Source organism: Xiphophorus hellerii, chromosome 6, assembly GCF_003331165.1.
Source record: "Xiphophorus hellerii strain 12219 chromosome 6, Xiphophorus_hellerii-4.1, whole genome shotgun sequence".
NCBI lineage: Eukaryota > Metazoa > Chordata > Actinopteri > Cyprinodontiformes > Poeciliidae > Xiphophorus > Xiphophorus hellerii.
The window spans coordinates 12,602,532-12,618,789 of record NC_045677.1 but is presented as its reverse complement, the minus strand read 5'-3'; the positions used below and the strand labels follow the sequence as shown (position 1 = coordinate 12,618,789).

General features: G+C 36.4%; 3 protein-coding genes across 4 annotated transcripts; 1 reads left to right on the top strand and 2 right to left on the bottom strand.

Annotated features, from left to right (window-relative positions):
• Positions 1 to 1,428: 1,428 nt before the first annotated feature.
• Positions 1,429 to 5,306, bottom strand: plekhj1 (pleckstrin homology domain containing, family J member 1). The gene is made up of 6 exons (XM_032566573.1): positions 4,954 to 5,306; positions 4,725 to 4,792; positions 4,555 to 4,621; positions 4,198 to 4,288; positions 3,348 to 3,411; positions 1,429 to 2,414 (listed from the first exon to the last, which is right to left on the bottom strand). The coding sequence occupies exons 1-6, from the start codon at positions 5,045 to 5,047 to the stop codon at positions 2,322 to 2,324; spliced, it is 477 nt and encodes a 158-aa protein (XP_032422464.1). The 5' UTR covers positions 5,048 to 5,306; the 3' UTR covers positions 1,429 to 2,321.
• Positions 5,307 to 6,556: 1,250 nt separating this feature from the next.
• Positions 6,557 to 10,867, top strand: sf3a2 (splicing factor 3a, subunit 2). Of its 2 annotated transcripts, none has more exons than XM_032566439.1 (8): positions 6,557 to 6,635; positions 7,708 to 7,975; positions 8,095 to 8,141; positions 8,373 to 8,482; positions 8,586 to 8,635; positions 9,435 to 9,575; positions 9,889 to 9,957; positions 10,390 to 10,867. In XM_032566439.1, exons 2-8 carry the CDS (start codon positions 7,778 to 7,780, stop codon positions 10,654 to 10,656), a joined length of 882 nt encoding a protein of 293 aa, XP_032422330.1. In that variant the 5' UTR covers positions 6,557 to 6,635; positions 7,708 to 7,777; the 3' UTR covers positions 10,657 to 10,867. The 2 variants fall into 2 exon arrangements, with proteins under 2 accessions (XP_032422330.1, XP_032422331.1); XM_032566440.1 differs by having other exon boundaries at positions 6,560 to 6,635; positions 7,753 to 7,975.
• LOC116721895 (uncharacterized) lies at positions 10,758 to 15,950 on the bottom strand. The gene is made up of 7 exons (XM_032565924.1): positions 15,796 to 15,950; positions 15,120 to 15,226; positions 14,690 to 14,718; positions 14,538 to 14,613; positions 14,317 to 14,451; positions 12,882 to 12,979; positions 10,758 to 12,778 (listed from the first exon to the last, which is right to left on the bottom strand). Exons 1-7 carry the CDS (start codon positions 15,948 to 15,950, stop codon positions 12,434 to 12,436), a joined length of 945 nt encoding a protein of 314 aa, XP_032421815.1. The 3' UTR covers positions 10,758 to 12,433.
• Between the last annotated feature and the right edge of the window lie 308 nt (positions 15,951 to 16,258).

Sequence of the window (16,258 nt, the reverse complement as noted above, 5' to 3'; positions counted from 1 at the left end):
GTCACAGAAAGTATAATTAATAAAAAATACGATTTCTTTTTTATTTTTAACCACTGACTGTGTGAGCATAAAAAGGAAAATGTCTGCACCTTGTTCAAATCAGGAGCAATTCACAAATAGCATTTCTTAGCGGCTGTGACATGAAAACTAATAACGAAATGATATTTCCACGTGAGTGATACTGATTTAATTATATATATATACAGTACAGACCAAATGTTTGGACACATCTTTAATTTAAATGGGTTTTCTTTATTTTCATGACTATTTATAAGGCAAGAAATCCCACTTATTAACCTGACAGGGCACAGCTATGAAGTGAAAACCATTTCAGGTGACTACCTCTTGAAGCTCATCAAGAAAATGCAGAGTGTGTGCAAAGTAGTAATCAGAGCAAAAGGTTGCTACTTTGAAGAAACTAGAATATAAGGGGTATTTTCAGTTGTTTTACACTTTTTTGTTTAGTGCATATTTCCACATGTGTTATTCATTGTTTTGATGCCTTCAGTGTGAATCTACAATGTCAATAGTCATGAAAATAAAGGAAACTCATTGAATTAAAAGGTGTGTCCAAACTTTTGGTCTGTACTGTATATATATATATATATATATATATATATATATATATATATATATATATATATATATATATATATATAAGTTAATATGCCTTTAAAACGGGAATCAATAGAATACAAATATATTCTATAATCGAGCATCCAAATTGTACGCATGAGTACATGAATACTCATGTATTCATGAGTATTCATCATACTCATGAATACAAACTGAAATTTATTAATTACAATACTGCACATTTAATAATGAAATTGCAAAATTACCCAAGCTCTTATAACTGAAAGGAGCTTCCACTACAAGCTCAAGTCCTTTGCTGTCTTTGACAGGCCCTTTTTCCAGGATTGACCCATATTTAGTTTCATCTTCAATCTGAACAGTTTTCCTGTCCGTGCTACATGATCCTGACATCAGCATGCCTGATCATTGGGACGCTATTGTCAGGCTAATGTGCAATGTCAGTTTTCTACCAAACATAGCATTTGGCATATTGGAATTATTTTTAATTTTGGATCTCATCGGACCAGAACTCTGTCTTTCACATCTATGCTAACACGATTGTGACAAACCGAACTTGACTTTCTACTTGTTCTTCAGTAAAGGCTAAATTAGAATTTTGTGTAATTAATAGTTCTGCTGACAGATTTTTGTACCCGAGCTGTGAATCTCTGCAGCTCCATCAGCTGCAGAGATTACCATGACTGGTCCTCTGATTAATGCTTTCCTTTCCAGATTAAGAGTTTAACCATGTCTCCACTTACGGTAAGTAGGTTGACTGATGGCACAAAAATTATTATATCATGCATAATAATTCAGTTTGAGAATATTTTCTTTCAAAGAGGACTGCATGAATCTCTTTCAAACTGCTTTATTGGTATAAAATGAAATGCCAGTGGAACAAGTGTACTGCAAATAAGTACTAAAAGAAATAATATGTGCAAAAGAATAAAAAGAACATACATTCAATGACAAGTAATGGAACTCTTGACTAACAGCATTGTAATTTGTATGATACTGCAAAACCCAGTGGAAAATTATAACCGGACAGAAAAACTCCCAACTATAATTTACTCTAACTTTGTAAATTGTGACATTATATTTCATGAATAATGTCAAGTATGTTGTTTTCTAAATGGTCCAATAGCTTAGCTAAATTAATCTGATTCACAGTTGTAGAAAAACTTAGATTAGGTTCAAGTAAATGACCGTAATTCTACTAAAAAATAAAAAAATAAAAACTACATTTCCAGTGATATGTGCAAAAACAAATTTTAAATGTGATATAAACTGAAAAATCACTCAAAACAGCTAAAATGAAAAATGGGGGCGGTGTTTAGCTGTGTCGATTAAGAATCTAATGAAGGTTAAATCAGAACAGTTATCTAGCAAAGTTTTTACAAGTATAATGAGAGCTAATTGTGGACTGCTTCTAAATTTGGTTATTTCACATGTTAAGGTGTCTTGAATTAGGCTGTATTAAAAATGATTGCTCACAAAATGAATGCAGGAACCCCATCTCGAAAACAATCTTTCTCTTAGCATCACATTCTCTGCAAAGTATACAGTATTTAATAAAAAAAAAATATATACAGTATACAGAAAGATTATTTAAAAAAGGAGTCTGACAATCCAACAGAACAGACCAATGCAGATGGAGAACATTGGAGGAGAGAATCGCTGTTTTGAAGAAAAGTGAGTGATGGAATGGCAAACTGAACAAAATAATCTGAGCACAGCTTCCTGGTCTACAGGGAGGAGGTATCTCTGGTCACGAGCTGCGAACCGCTGTTGACCTGGAAGCGGGTTTCATCAGATATACCATACTGCTCCAATGGATCCTGCGCAGAAAGCAGACAGTCAATATTGACTAGAAGTGGCAATTAATTTTTATTACGGTGAAATTAAATATTTTTAAACAAGCCATTAATTGAAACAACACGAGATGAGAATACATTAAAGACTAAGTGTTGTCCCACTATATTTCACTGAAGTTTGTTTTTATAGTAAGCACTTCTAACAGTCTGTAGTTAAACTAGTGGCTGTAAAAATCTCTAGGTGTGAATATGTTCCTTATGTCTCAGAATCCACAAAAATGAAGAAAAACAGAGTAACTGCTTGGCATTTAGTGCTAATAGCAGTCATCACCAAACAAATGGTAAATATCCACGTTTTTCAACTAGCAATCAGAATGCTCTAAAGGTAGGGCTAAGTTACTCCATGCTTCAACTTCAGAGACAAATCAAACACAAGTAAATGATAAGGACTTTAGCTACAGAATGTAGCTAAAGACGTTTATCATCACTGTCTTTACAGTTTCAAGGAACTTTTCTTAAAAAAAATCTGTAAAGACCTGTGGATTATTCTATTTAACCAGGAAATGTTCTTCTTGGGTTTGTAGTGCTAACATAACACAGCAGAACAACAAGGAGAAAAAGAACAAGAAAGAAAAAAAAGAACAAAAAGAAAAATTAGGATGAAGGGAAGAATGAGGAGAAGAAGAATGGAGAAAGAGAATGTGATTAAGAAAAAAAAGTAGGAAAGGAAGCAAAGAGAACAAGATTAGCTCAAAAGAACGGAAAAAAGAAAGGAAAAATAAAAGAAAGAAAAATCCAAGCTGACAGCAGATAACTGAGCATAATCTATTTCCTAGTTATTTCAGTACTGATGCTTATGTTTAGAATACTTCAGTGACAGAAATGTTCCCTGTGCCAATCACTGTTCAAAGGTCGTCACCAGGAAAGAGGCTTAATATGTGTTGCTGCAAATCTCACCTTTCCAGTGAGCCTGTGGATTTCCGTTCGATAGAATATAAGATTCTTCCTCATGAACTCGTAGCTGCAAGAAATGACAAAAATTAATTGAGCATTTTAGGCCTGTAGTTAATTTTATAACAGTCAACTGGTCTTGGGATTGTTGCTGGTAAAGATTTATAGCTTTAAACGGAAAAACTCATAAGGTTACAGTATTTTTACACTGCAGTTGGAAAGCTACAAGAATCACGTAGGAGACCATATTCTTTCTAGTTAAGCAGGTAACCCAACTAATAAACCAGGTAATATTGGGAAATTAACTTTTGATGAAGTCTATAAAAATGTTTCGAAAAGTTCAGGATAAACAAAGCATAAAAAAGTGTAAATAATAATTAAAGACACGTAGCATGGGATGCAAACTAAGAAAACGAGACTATCCTTTTCCCTCTGCAGAAATATTTCTCATGTAATTACAAAATCGTGTCACTTTCATGTAGCACTCTAAAACAGCAACACATGGCCGACCAAGCAGGGATATAGCTCAATAACTATAATATATTTAAAACCAAAAAAGTAAACAAGAGGAAGAAACTGATGAAGTAAGATAAAAACAACTACTTTTCCCACTGAACAACAGCCGCCTTCAAGCAGTTGCAAAAGGAGACGCACTTCCAAAGAGACACCATTAAAAATTATATGCATGACACTAAAGCCGCTGTTTCTCACAGCGATAAGAAATTAAAAATATGCAAGACGGGGATGCACAAATCAATTTGTCAATGATTTTATGATTACTGTAGAGGTTATAAGATCATCCCATATTTATGTTAAGCACTGTTTGTGCTAAAAGAAAGAAAGATGTTGGTCTTACCTGGCTTTGATAATAGAGTCCATCCACTCCTTACATTGCTCTTCAGAGTCGCACTCAAACAGATATTTCCTCTCTGCTTCATCTAGAAATGCTGGGAGAGAAACATAATCCAGTTAGTAAAACATGCAAATTGAAACTGTAAAACAGTGATGATTACTGGACTTTGCTCCTACATGGATGCACCGTTTAGCAGAAATGGGAATGAGATTGTTACTGGTGTCAAAATACCAAAGTTTTTCTTACAAGAAAGAAAGAAAAAAGGCTCCGTCTAATTTAATGGCAGGCGGTGAGAATAAAAATGTGATTCATTTGTATGTGGTGTGCATAAATATCTGTTGCTGAGGGTCAGTGGCTCACCAATGGAGAAAGTTTGACTGTCCTCTCTCTCTACATGACACTGCTCCAACAGCAGAGCCCCGATTGGCTGTAAAGTAAAACATTTACATGGAATTGAGCCAAGTCATCTACTAAAACAAATGCAATAGTTGTGGTGTTGAGCAAAAAAGGAAGCAGTGACTCAAACTGACCTCCTCTTCATCAGTCCGGAAGTAAAACAGAAAGTTAACGACCAGTTTCACCAGCCTCCTCTTGACAACTGTACGCGAAAGACACACAGATAACACTCCTCTCTCTGAACTGTACACTTACGGATGTTAGCGCAGCCAATAAATAAATGACGTAAACATTAGTTGTTGGAACAGAATACTCTAGAGTTGAACGAATATTGTAGTCAGAAGGAAATGGGTCGTATTTTACCGTCTCCTTTCTTGGGACCTCGCATTCCCAGCTCTGCTGCCATCTCTGAGGGTTGGCGGCTCAAACACACCAGCTCCTTCTCGTTGAAACGCATTTCGATCACTGAAGAAGGCGGAGGGGGTTTTCTTTGGCTACGAGTGGATCGCTTTACTCAATAAAAACATTTCAAAGAAGTTCTTAGACGATAAATGTGCCGGAGCAATGTTGGTGTTTCTCAAGCCGAAGTTCGCTTCTTCCTTATCCGATGTCCTCGCACCGTGACCGAGGCAGTCCACTCATCTCTGCGGTGAGGCTGTTGAACATCCGTGACCACGCTTCTCCTTCTGCTGCACACCGGATAAACTCACTACTTTGTGCCTCTCTGGTAAGATTTGCGAAGGTTGTCAAGCATCCAGAACGCCCACTACCGCCATCTAGTGGGCTGGAATGTCAGGTGACGTGGCCGTCCATCCCAGGGGTCAGCAACCTGAGGCACTTTCCCCCCCCTCCATCGTGGCTCTAGAAAATCAAATTAGGCAATAAAGAGGTTTTAAAAGTAATTTAAACCTCTTTATTTAAAAGTAATTTAATGTTAAAAATATGTCGTAGCTTGAAACTATGACATGGTTTTATGTGAACTATATCTATTTTTCTTCAGTTCCCATATTTATGGAAATAATTCACTCAGCTGGTGTCATTCCACTAAAAATATTTTTTTTCAGTTGTAAAAAATTTAATAATATTTTTTTCTAACGTCTGAAAATGGGAAAAATAGTTAAATGTTATTAGTTTTTGAGATAAAACATTGTATTTATGTTTATAAAGTTTCAAATTTTTGAGGCTCTAGATAAATTGTATTTTATAGCAGAAGGGGGGGAAAGCGGTACTTTGTATTGAAAAGTTTCCTGACCCCTGAGATATCGAATATCAAAATGTTACCAATAAATAAACTTTCAAATAAGTTACTTTGTCAAAGTTAAAATAAATTCGAAATAAAAATGAATGCTATAATCATTTAAATGTAACAAAGCACATATTCATAATTAAAACAAAAAAGCATGTGATAACAATTAGAAAATTAACTCATTGAATTTCTTATTCAATGTGTTAATTGACTAAAAACAAATGCAAAACAGCAGATATATAGTTTTTATGTGTATATATAAAACTTGCCCCAGCAATGAATAACTATCTAAAGACACTCATAAGGAGAAAATAAAATCACTTTGAGTAAATGTATTTGATAGGAACCACAGAACACCAGCAGTATTTTTCAGAAATTTGCTGCAAGCTTAAATTCATTTTAATGATGAGTAATTATTAGAAGAAGTTTGTGATTTGTTCAGTCAATGTCAAACACAAATTTATGTCATGCAATGTAGGGAGGAAACTTATCGATGATTCGATCATGTTCTTTTAATACCAGACATCAAATGATTCATTTTAAGGTGATTAATTGCCAGTATTATGCACTGACTTGCTATGAATAAAATGGAATAATATAGGAGAAAATAAAAAAGGAAAAAAAAGTAATGAGAAGAAAAGAAAAGGAAAAATGGAAAAAATAACAGAAGAGAAGAGAAATACGTTAACTTTAAGCCTGGACTCCCAGTCAGTAGGTGGCAGTATTCAGTTCATAAATTGCTTTAAAAAACTGTAGAAAGAAAGCTAACTGCTTCTGCGTTCTTCTTTCGTTTGAGTCGGTAAGTGTTTTGGAAAACGTAGTTTCATTGTTATATATCGACAATATTTTACTCTGTGCGTATCTGTAAATAATTATACATACATGTATGCTTTGTTTTATGATTAGTGAGAGGAAACTGGGAGAAATCTGTTTCTGTATGCTAACATTGTTAGCTTTGTATTAGCATGCTTACAATGTAATCTAAGCTAACGTAGAGCTAAATGCGTTTTAAATGGATTGTTTGGTTCTGAAACTTTTGGTCCTTTGTGGAATAGTAAATTACGATCCATGTGTTATAAATGACGTTGGTCAAATTGGATAAAAGAAAATATTGTTTATGAAGCACGTGAACTGGAACCATCAGTCACATTAATACATTAGTTTATAGCGAATCTACTTAAAGTACGTATTTCATATGTTGTGTTTTACTTAAGCTGACTTTTGGCAGAAACATGATTAAAACAAATAGATTGATTAAATAAAAAAAGAGAAGAAATACACACTTGCACAGTGGGTCAAAACTTCAACAGTAAGCTCTGTGGTGAAACTGTCAGCTGCAGACTCGCTGATAGCAACTTTTTTCCTGGGTATACTGAAAATGTAAGAGTTTCAACAATAACATATACTTTGTAAAATAAAATTATAATTCGTCAAAAACAGCGAAAGGTTACAGGCTAAATAATTTTCAGTGATACTGGTGTTTCACTGAAAATCTACAAATGCAATAAAATTCTTTTTATGAATGTGACGGAGGTATTTATTTTCAAAATGTACCCATGCTAAAAGAATTACAACACTTCTGATTTTCTCTCCAGGTAGAGTAATGGTCCCAAACCAAAATGTAATGTGCAACTTAAAACAAGATATTTTTTTCTCCTAAAACATTGTTTAAAAAAAATCAGAAAGAAGCTCTGATTTGTTTTTAGTTGTTAGATGCTATCATTTGGACTCTTTTGATGGATGAAACAGTAAATCAAAGTAAAAATGACCAGATTTTGGTTTCCAGACAATAGTTTTCTCTGCGTTTCTATTGATTGTTCTATAAGTAAAATGCTCTGTCGTACGCTTTTTATGATCATGTTTTCACACAGGAATTTGTTCTAAGTCTAATTTTAACTGGACGGATTCTGTTCAAGTGGTTGAGTCCATCCACCCGAAAACATGGATTTCCAGCATCGAGCCGGAGGGAAAACCGGCAGCGGTGGGGTGGCCTCTTCCTCCGAGAGTAACCGTGACAGACGGGAGCGCTTACGCCAGCTGGCTCTGGAGACCATCGACATCAACAAAGACCCCTACTTTATGAAGAATCATTTAGGCTCATATGAGTGCAAACTTTGTCTGACGCTTCACAACAATGAGGTGAGAATACAAATGATCAACTGGCTTGTGCAGTGTTTTAGATTTATGGTTATGCTTCCATATGTTTGTACACCTTGTTTTTTTGAAGACAACTTAAACGTTTCTCTGGTGTGTTACAGGGCAGCTACTTGGCTCACACACAAGGAAAAAAGCATCAGACTAACTTGTAAGTGCATCTCACTCATGCTTTTCCAAATGCATCATTATTTTTCTTGTTCAGAAATGTAAATATTCATATTTCACATTTACTTGTTTATAACTATAACTATGCATATACAGTAATTATGTTTGTGTTGCAGTAGCACCTACATTATCTTTTCTGTGGCTCAGGCAGCAGTACAATGCTGTGTCACATGTTGCCCTCACCCTATTGACGGTTTGATACTTTGTGTCTCAGAGCACGGAGAGCAGCCAAAGAGGCAAAAGAAGCTCCTGCTCAACCAGCTCCAGCCAAAGTAAAGGTTGAGGTCAAGAAGTTTGTCAAAATTGGTCGACCAGGATACAAAGGTAGGCTGGCTGTGCAATAATCAAATCAGGTTTATTGTGGTTCTCTCATATTTTGCTAATGCAATGCTTTCTGAGTGCATTGTGTGTTTATTCTTCTTCTTAGTGACCAAGCAGAGGGATCCAGAGACCGGTCAGCAGTCGTTATTGTTCCAGGTAGGAACTTGATATGAAAACCAAAATCAGTTTGTTTTGGGGAAAACTCCTCAAGGAAGATGTAGGGTTTAAATATTTTCAGTTTCACAACTACAAAAAAACAAAACAAAAAGAGTGTAAAGTTATTCTAATAAGATGTCAGAGGAAGTATTAGATTATTTCCTACTATATGGAGTATAAAATAATGAGGGATTTCCTTCCCCCCACCTTGTTCTGTGCACTGCCATTCAGCTGACTGGAGGAAGGCTTTTACAAGTTTAACCCTGCTTTCAAAAAAGATAAGGTTGACTGGAGATATTTCCAGCCTTTAAAAAAAATCAGTCATGTAAAGCTAAAGCAGTGTCACTTATCACAATTATTAGTCAACGTTGTTGTTTAAATCTCTGTAAAATAAGCGATTTAAAATACTAATGAAGCAAATAATTGTATTAATAAGTATGAGATCATCAGAAATATCTAATATTCTGCACAGTAAGAAGTTTATTTGAACATGATTAAGTTTATGGTGCATAATCTGGGTTATTATAATCAGTATTTTCTATTTTTGTTTTACTAGATTTGTTTTTCTGTTTTTAATAAAAGCATATAAAACCTAATCTTCCCGTTTTTTTTATTTTTTTTATTTGAATTTTTTTTTTTTGCAATAATTGGGACACATCTGCTACTAATTAAATTTAAAAAGCCGCTGTCTGCTCCAGATGTCAGAAAAATAACTTCCTCTCCTTAGCAGCCACTTTAATCTGAAAGTCAAACTGCTCCAAGTAACTTACAGCTAATATTTCATATCCGTCTTGATCAGATCGACTATCCTGAGATTGCAGAAGGAATCGGACCAAGGCACCGTTTCATGTCTGCCTATGAACAGCGCATTGAGCCTCCTGATCGTCGCTGGCAGTATCTTCTGTTTGCTGCCGAACCTTATGAAACTATTGCCTTCAAGGTGAACTACTCATTCACTTTGTGTAATTGTTACAGGATTTCTGTAAGTACGTAATTGACTACACCTTCCTTCATTCATTCAAGACAAGGTCTTCCTTCATTCATTCGGACATTCTGTATTTAAAGCTGCACCTCGACAGAAATGTTTCAATAATGTTTATGACAACGTTTTGTATGTATACTTTGAGAAAATGTGCAAAACGTGGAATGCAAACTGTGATGGACTTTCAAAGTATTGAAGTTGGTTATGAATATTTGTGCAGGAATTATGTCAATGTGCCGACGGCACCAACGTAACATGTTTGCTCTTTCAGGTTCCCAGCAGGGAAATAGATAAAGCAGAAAATCGCTTCTGGACCCACTGGAACAAAGAAACTAAACAGGTACTAATACACATCCAATTATGGCAGTATACATAAACTGAAGGAACTTAAGACTCATTCAATAAATTGGAATATTGAACTTTATTTCAGGAACTTTATCACCAAGTGAAACACATTGTATAAATTAATTACACGCAGATGGATGTTCAAAAGTCTTTATTTCTGTTAATTATAATTTTCCACTTGCAGCAAATGAATAGAGGGCATTTAGAAATACGATGTCCAATCAAACCATTAAAAAAAAACCTGCTTTCAAAAACAAAAATGACATGTTGACTTGGTGAAAAGTATATTGAATGCCTGCTTACAAGTTATTGTCAGAAGTTATTTTTAATCTGACAAACAAGACTCGTTGGGACATAAATTTTAATTTATTGAATATGACTGTTTTGACACCATGTTTTTTTTTTTTTGTTGTGTGTGCGTGTGCAGTTTTTCCTGCAGTTCCACTTCAAAATGGAAAAAGCTATTTCCCAGTCTGGCGGTCCAGTTCCTCCTCCCGGCATGAAGCACCCACCTCCCCTCATGAGCGGACCAGGATCTCGGCCACCTAGTGATTCGCTGCCCCCTCCTCCTCCAGGAGGGATGTCGGTCCCTCCTCTCCCACCCGGGGCATCCCCACATATGCCCCCACAGATGCCCATGCCCCCCATGCCCATGAGGCCGCCACCTCCGGAAGGCCTCGGAATGTCCAATTAATTAATTTACTATAATTGGTTTTATAATAGTTTTTTTTTTAATGGTAATTCCTGCATTTGTCACAAAAAAAATCCAGTTTGAGTCTGTTCAGTAGATTTTCGGTCAAATCTCCAACATGTTTCTTTTTTTTTTTCCACCAAAATCAGTACATAATGTGAGCTGAAAACTTTTTTGAAAAGCTGTTTTTCTAAATAAATACCAACAAAAACAATTATTTTGTCTGTGTCTTGTGACCGTGAAGATGTTACTGTACCAACCTGTTTGAAGTCAAATTTATTTACAAGGATAAAGCTTCGGATTTAATCTCTTTAGCATCTCCTCACATATAATTTTCATGTTTATTTCAATACATCAAAGGTTTGGATTCCCCCCCCCCCCCCACTTCTTAAATTACTTTTTAAATTCAATTCAAAAAGTAATTTATTTCACAGGGATACATTTTGACTGTTTATGTTCTCCTGAACCTTTAAAAATTACACAACACCAATAAGGGGTTTTTCCTACAGAACTATTGGCTCATTGAAAACTATGTGCTCATATTGTATTTGCTGTCGGTTCTAGATTTGGATTCGACCTCTGTATGTTTCCTTTCCCCCTCTATATATACTGCATATATTCTCAGTAAAGCAGTTAGTTGTTTTGGACATGTGGACGGTTACTCTTGTCCTGTTGGCAAAATAATTGCTTACCTTAAAACTTGACAGTAAACTCGAACATGAAATGCTATCAAATTTCTTACTAGAAAGCTTCACTGATGTTTAGCTTGAAAAAAGGATAACATCAGCAGGTGATGTGGGTCAAATCATCACCAGCTGGAAACCTCACACTTTGACCTCAGGCAACTTGAGTTTGTTTCTTTTTCCACTCTTCTTCCAGACTCTGAAACGTTGGTTTCCAGATGAATAAAAAAAAAGTATTTTCATCTGAAAAGAGGATGTTGAACCACTGAGTAAGATGCTTCTCAGACATCTCTGGTTCAAGAGTTGCATAGATCACATAATGCGACAGGTAGCCCATGTCCTGGATGTGTCTGTGTGTGGCGACACTTGAAGCGCTGACTCCAGCCACAGACTGTTTACTGTAAATCTCCAACAAATCATTGAATGGATTTTATTTCACTGTCCTATTACGGTAGATTTGAATAGGTGTTACTTGGACATCTATTCAAACCCACTTTTTTTCTTCCACTAAACTATCCATGATCAGTCTTGTATGTGACCTGAACAGCCAGCTTCTTCAGCAGTTTCCTTTCTTGACTTCTCAGTGACAGCTGGACGTCAGTTCCAGTTCCAATGTCTGTTCATAAGGTGGGTTTAACATCTGGTGTAAAAATCCCTTATTTTAATGGTCTTCTGTAGTCAAATTTTAGCCTTACTGAGATCTGAGAAAAAATAAAATTTTCTCTCAGATCATCAGCAGTAACAGAGATAAACTATTTAAACACACCAGACGTTGTGGTGTATCTGCATGAGTTTCAGTTTTAAGTTTCAAAGTAGTAAAATAAATTAACCTTTTGATGACACCTTTTGAGATTTCAGCTGAAATGTGCAGATATCAGCTAAGCAGTCAATTCAGAGCAGAATTTTTTAAAACATCTTCTCCAATAAGGAAGCAGGGAACATATTTGACTTTCATTTTTAGCTTGACATGTTAAAACAACTTTTCATGGAAGCACCACTGAGCTTTAAAACTTTTCTGCCACTTGATTAGGCAAACATTTGAGACTCCATTTGATGTGTAGTAGGAGCAGAATAAAAATTCTGTCTGTTTTTTTTTTTTATTTCCCATCTTGCAGCTTATTCTTTTTTGCAATTGTCTCCTCTTCTCTTTCATCCTGTTCGTCTGCTGCCTCTTCAGGGTCCTCTTTCCAGGCTGTCCCTCTCTTGTCTTTGATTTTGTTAGCCCTGGCTTTCCTGGCCCTCCTGTCCTTTAATTTCCCATCTCTTTGCTTTAAGAGTTTTTTCTCTGGCAGCGGCCTGTTCCTGAGACCTCTCGATGTTCGTCTTGTTACTTCCCTCTTTGATTTTCTTCTTTTGATCTCTTCATCAACATCCTCGTCTTCGTCTTCATCATCAAGGTCTGGCAGCCACCAAAACATGACTTCCCATAGAGACATCTCTGGCTTTAAGGAAATGAAATGTGTCTAGCTTAGATGGGCTTATCAAAGTCATGGTGATGAAACACCCGATGTTTAATTATAAAACCTGCAACAGAGACCAGCTTACCTCCGGCAGACGGCCTCTGTGACGTAACAACTCTGATCGTCTCATTGTTAGTCCAGCTTCCTCTTCTTCCTCTATTGTTCCCTTTCCACGTAACGTTTCTGTGGGATTTTGAAATATTTTATATTCTTACATTTATTTTACAACAATTCAGTCATTTCTATACACGTCTGCTCAATATCTTGAAACCAGGGATCATTTTCCATCCTGCTGCAAGAGACAGAGTTGGCAAATTACTGAAAACATTTAAGCTGCCCATCAGCTAATCAAAGTTCAAGAACAAAAGATTGGAAAGTCCAAACCTGGATGCTTAAAATGGCTTTCGTGTTATTTTCTGTCATGCATTCACACTCTCTTGACCCCCAGATGCCAAACACAAAAACTTGTCTGTCTTTGAAAGTGCAATGATTGTTGAGCCATTTTAGAATAATTCACACCTTGAGGCAGGGCCGTGCAGAGACCTTTGGAGGGGCAGGGGCTCAAAGTTAAAAAAAGGGCACATTGAACAAGATCTTAAAACACCGTACAGCAACATAGCAACAACCCATATTAATCAAGAATCTAATTGGATCCTGCTGTATCATTGCCAGCATGTGGGGACAATGCAAAGCAAATGTATATTTTCCCCAACAGGTATAAAGTTGCTGTTTCTGCTACTGACAGTCTTGGAGGTCTGAGTTGATCTGAGACTGTGGCTGTTATACAGACCATCGGAGAGAAGGTCGCTGGTTATGAATAAGCAAATTTGCTGCTATTTTACTAATTACTAATTAAGCCCTAATAATATATATTTTACCTCTACAACAACTTGGCTGCAGACTGATTTATAGATCAAAAACTCTATAACTATATAATTTTTTTATGTTAGCACCTCTGAGATCTAGAATTGTAAGACTGGGATATCAGGGCAAATAAAACTCAGTAGCTGCTGATAGGGGCCCTCCAGACATTCAGGGGCCCCTAGAAATGGTTTAATTGTAACACAGACCATAGAAAATTTTATTTTCTGACCAGAAGATAAAAACAAGAGTCATGATGGATTCCAATGTCACTGGAAACACCAGACGATCCCACTGGACAGGTGTCCTACAAGTGGACATGAATCCATCATGATCTGGGAGCTTTTTCCTTGAGCTTCAAGTCAACTATAAACTTTTGCATCAAGCATGTCTGAACTACTTTTCGAAGTGATCAACAAGAACATCAGGGTCACTCAATTCTCCACCTTGTGTTTCTTTTTGTTTTTTCGGCCCTGGTCTTAAACTGATGAACAGTTTACCTGTGTTCTTCTGTAAATTGTCTGCTCAGTTTTGTTCGTCCCTGAGCCTGAACCTCAACTTAAAACCAGGTTAAAGTCCAACAGCATGGGAACATTTTCCCAGACTTCACATTTTGATCAGAAGCTTACTTTTATGTATTTATAGTTTAGTCTACTTGCCATGAAGCTTCTGGAAGCCTGAGGTGAGCACCAGGATGGCAATGGCTACAAAAAGGCAACGGTTGAGGGTGACGTTTTCCCAGGGTGTCTCTAGCTGAGTCAGGTTCTGGATCGACAGGGTTTTATGCAAGGATGCTGGAGGATGTGAAGAAAAGGGAACACTTTTAAATATTGAACTTCAAAGATTAAAGAGTTTAAGAGGAAGTATGTAAATTACTCACTAGCTTTGGTGAAGCTGGGTTCTCTGGGTAAGATCTTAGGTTCTGATATTGGTTGCAGAGACACAGGAGGCACTTCCTGTCGCAGAACAACTCATCAATAAAGGATCTCAGTACGAACCACTTTTGTAAATGTCGGTTGCTTCCAAACTCACCTCTCTGATTTTTCTTGCAGTGTACATTTCTGAAATAAAAATGATAAATCCACTGAAGTGTTATACAATATAATAACTAAAAAAGACAACCAATAATAAAGGGAACCCACCAGAATAAGCCCTTAATACTATATTTGCAGGGTTCCATTATGCAAACATGTGACTGGTAAATGCATGTGTCATTTCTGTAAGGTTCTTCTTGGGAATGATGTGTGAATCAATCTTTGTCGTCTTTTGTAAACCTTTTTATCAAAAAGGACAAGTTGTGAATTTGCTTCTTTTCGTTTTCTCTTATTTTATAATATTATTTAACGGAATATAAGGCTAATCTAAAATGGTGCTTGATCTTAGTGGCAATGGATTGCCGTTATTTTGAACACAGCTGAACATGCAGGCATCAGTGAGTCAGTGTGTGTGATTTTGTACGTGCCGCCACTCGCTCTGCGGATCTGTCGAACAGGTCTCTGTGGAGGAGCGTCTGCCCTCGGTGGCCATAACTCCTCCTCAAATGTCTCATAGCTTTCCTCCATTCCTTGTCTGAAAAAGATAAAGACAAAGAAAGACAGAATCGGCATAAATTATCATTCTTTTATTTAAATTATGTCTGAAACTTCAGGCATGCACGTTACATAAGGTTGTAATCAGACACCAGTTTAGCACATGATATTTTTTCTTAGCGCTTCTGATTTGAGAACTGCTAAAAACAGTATTTGAATATTCCTAGTGTTAAGGTTATTTATTTCACTATATTTACTTTTACCCACACTAAAAAAAAAGTCTGAATAAATCAGTATTCAGCTTAGCTGCACAGACTTGTCAAAAGAAAAAGGTTAATTTCTCCCCTTTATGGACAAAACTGATTCATTTTTCTTGACCTTCACATTTAAAGATGAATGCTGTAAGGCCGTCCTGTCTTACATGACATTTCTACACGAACACTGAGCTAATGTCCTTGTAGGCCTATAAATAGATGGAGCAGGGCCACCCGGAAAGACAGATGGATTGACAATATAAAAATACATGAAAAGAATATGTTGGATGTAACAACCGAATGCTATAAAATCCATTCGGTGAAAATCCCCTGACAGAAATAAGGACCTACCTGCCTTGGCATTCGGTGTTCCTTGTTTGGAGTCAGGAAACCTTTGTCACGGGGTTGTTGTTCCTCCACAGAGTCTTTGGGCCGTCTGACAGCCAAGCACAGGTGCAGGAGGATGAAAAAAACAAAACGTGTTGACTGAGACAAGCTTGAAATTACCATGCCTCTTTCAGCTGTTAGATATTATGCTGTAATGTAAGAATAAAGACAAATATAACCTGCCAAGAGAAGGTATGTAGAGACAGTTTTACAACCAGACCTTTGTTCACAGAAGTAGTTATATAGATTTTTTAGTTTTTATTCTAAAGACTTTTGTAGTCTTACAATGTTGTCAGGACAGGAATTAGTAACCCTTATAATTCCAAGAGCCCTTTACAACTTTGATCCTTGATCTACATGCAATGTAGTTCAAGTGCCTTTAAACCTACTTGACCCTTTTTAAAAAAAGACAACCTATTGACAGCAATGTT

Coding starts and splice junctions, on each gene's coding strand:
- plekhj1 (XM_032566573.1), bottom strand. CDS start 5,047: ATGCGTTTCAACGAGAAGGAGCTGGTGTGTTTGAGCCGCCAACCCTCA. Junction 4,793..4,953: donor AGGTCCCAAGAAAGGAGACG/GTAAAATACGAC, acceptor TTTCGCGTACAG/TTGTCAAGAGGAGGCTGGTG. Junction 4,622..4,724: donor TCCGGACTGATGAAGAGGAG/GTCAGTTTGAGT, acceptor TTTACTTTACAG/CCAATCGGGGCTCTGCTGTT.
- sf3a2 (XM_032566439.1), top strand. CDS start 7,778: ATGGATTTCCAGCATCGAGCCGGAGGGAAAACCGGCAGCGGTGGGGTG. Junction 8,142..8,372: donor AAAAAGCATCAGACTAACTT/GTAAGTGCATCT, acceptor TTTGTGTCTCAG/AGCACGGAGAGCAGCCAAAG. Junction 8,483..8,585: donor TGGTCGACCAGGATACAAAG/GTAGGCTGGCTG, acceptor TCTTCTTCTTAG/TGACCAAGCAGAGGGATCCA.
- LOC116721895 (XM_032565924.1), bottom strand. CDS start 15,950: ATGGTAATTTCAAGCTTGTCTCAGTCAACACGTTTTGTTTTTTTCATC. Junction 14,614..14,689: donor CTGCAAGAAAAATCAGAGAG/GTGAGTTTGGAA, acceptor GTTCTGCGACAG/GAAGTGCCTCCTGTGTCTCT. Junction 12,980..14,316: donor AGGCTTCCAGAAGCTTCATG/GCAAGTAGACTA, acceptor AAAATCCCACAG/AAACGTTACGTGGAAAGGGA.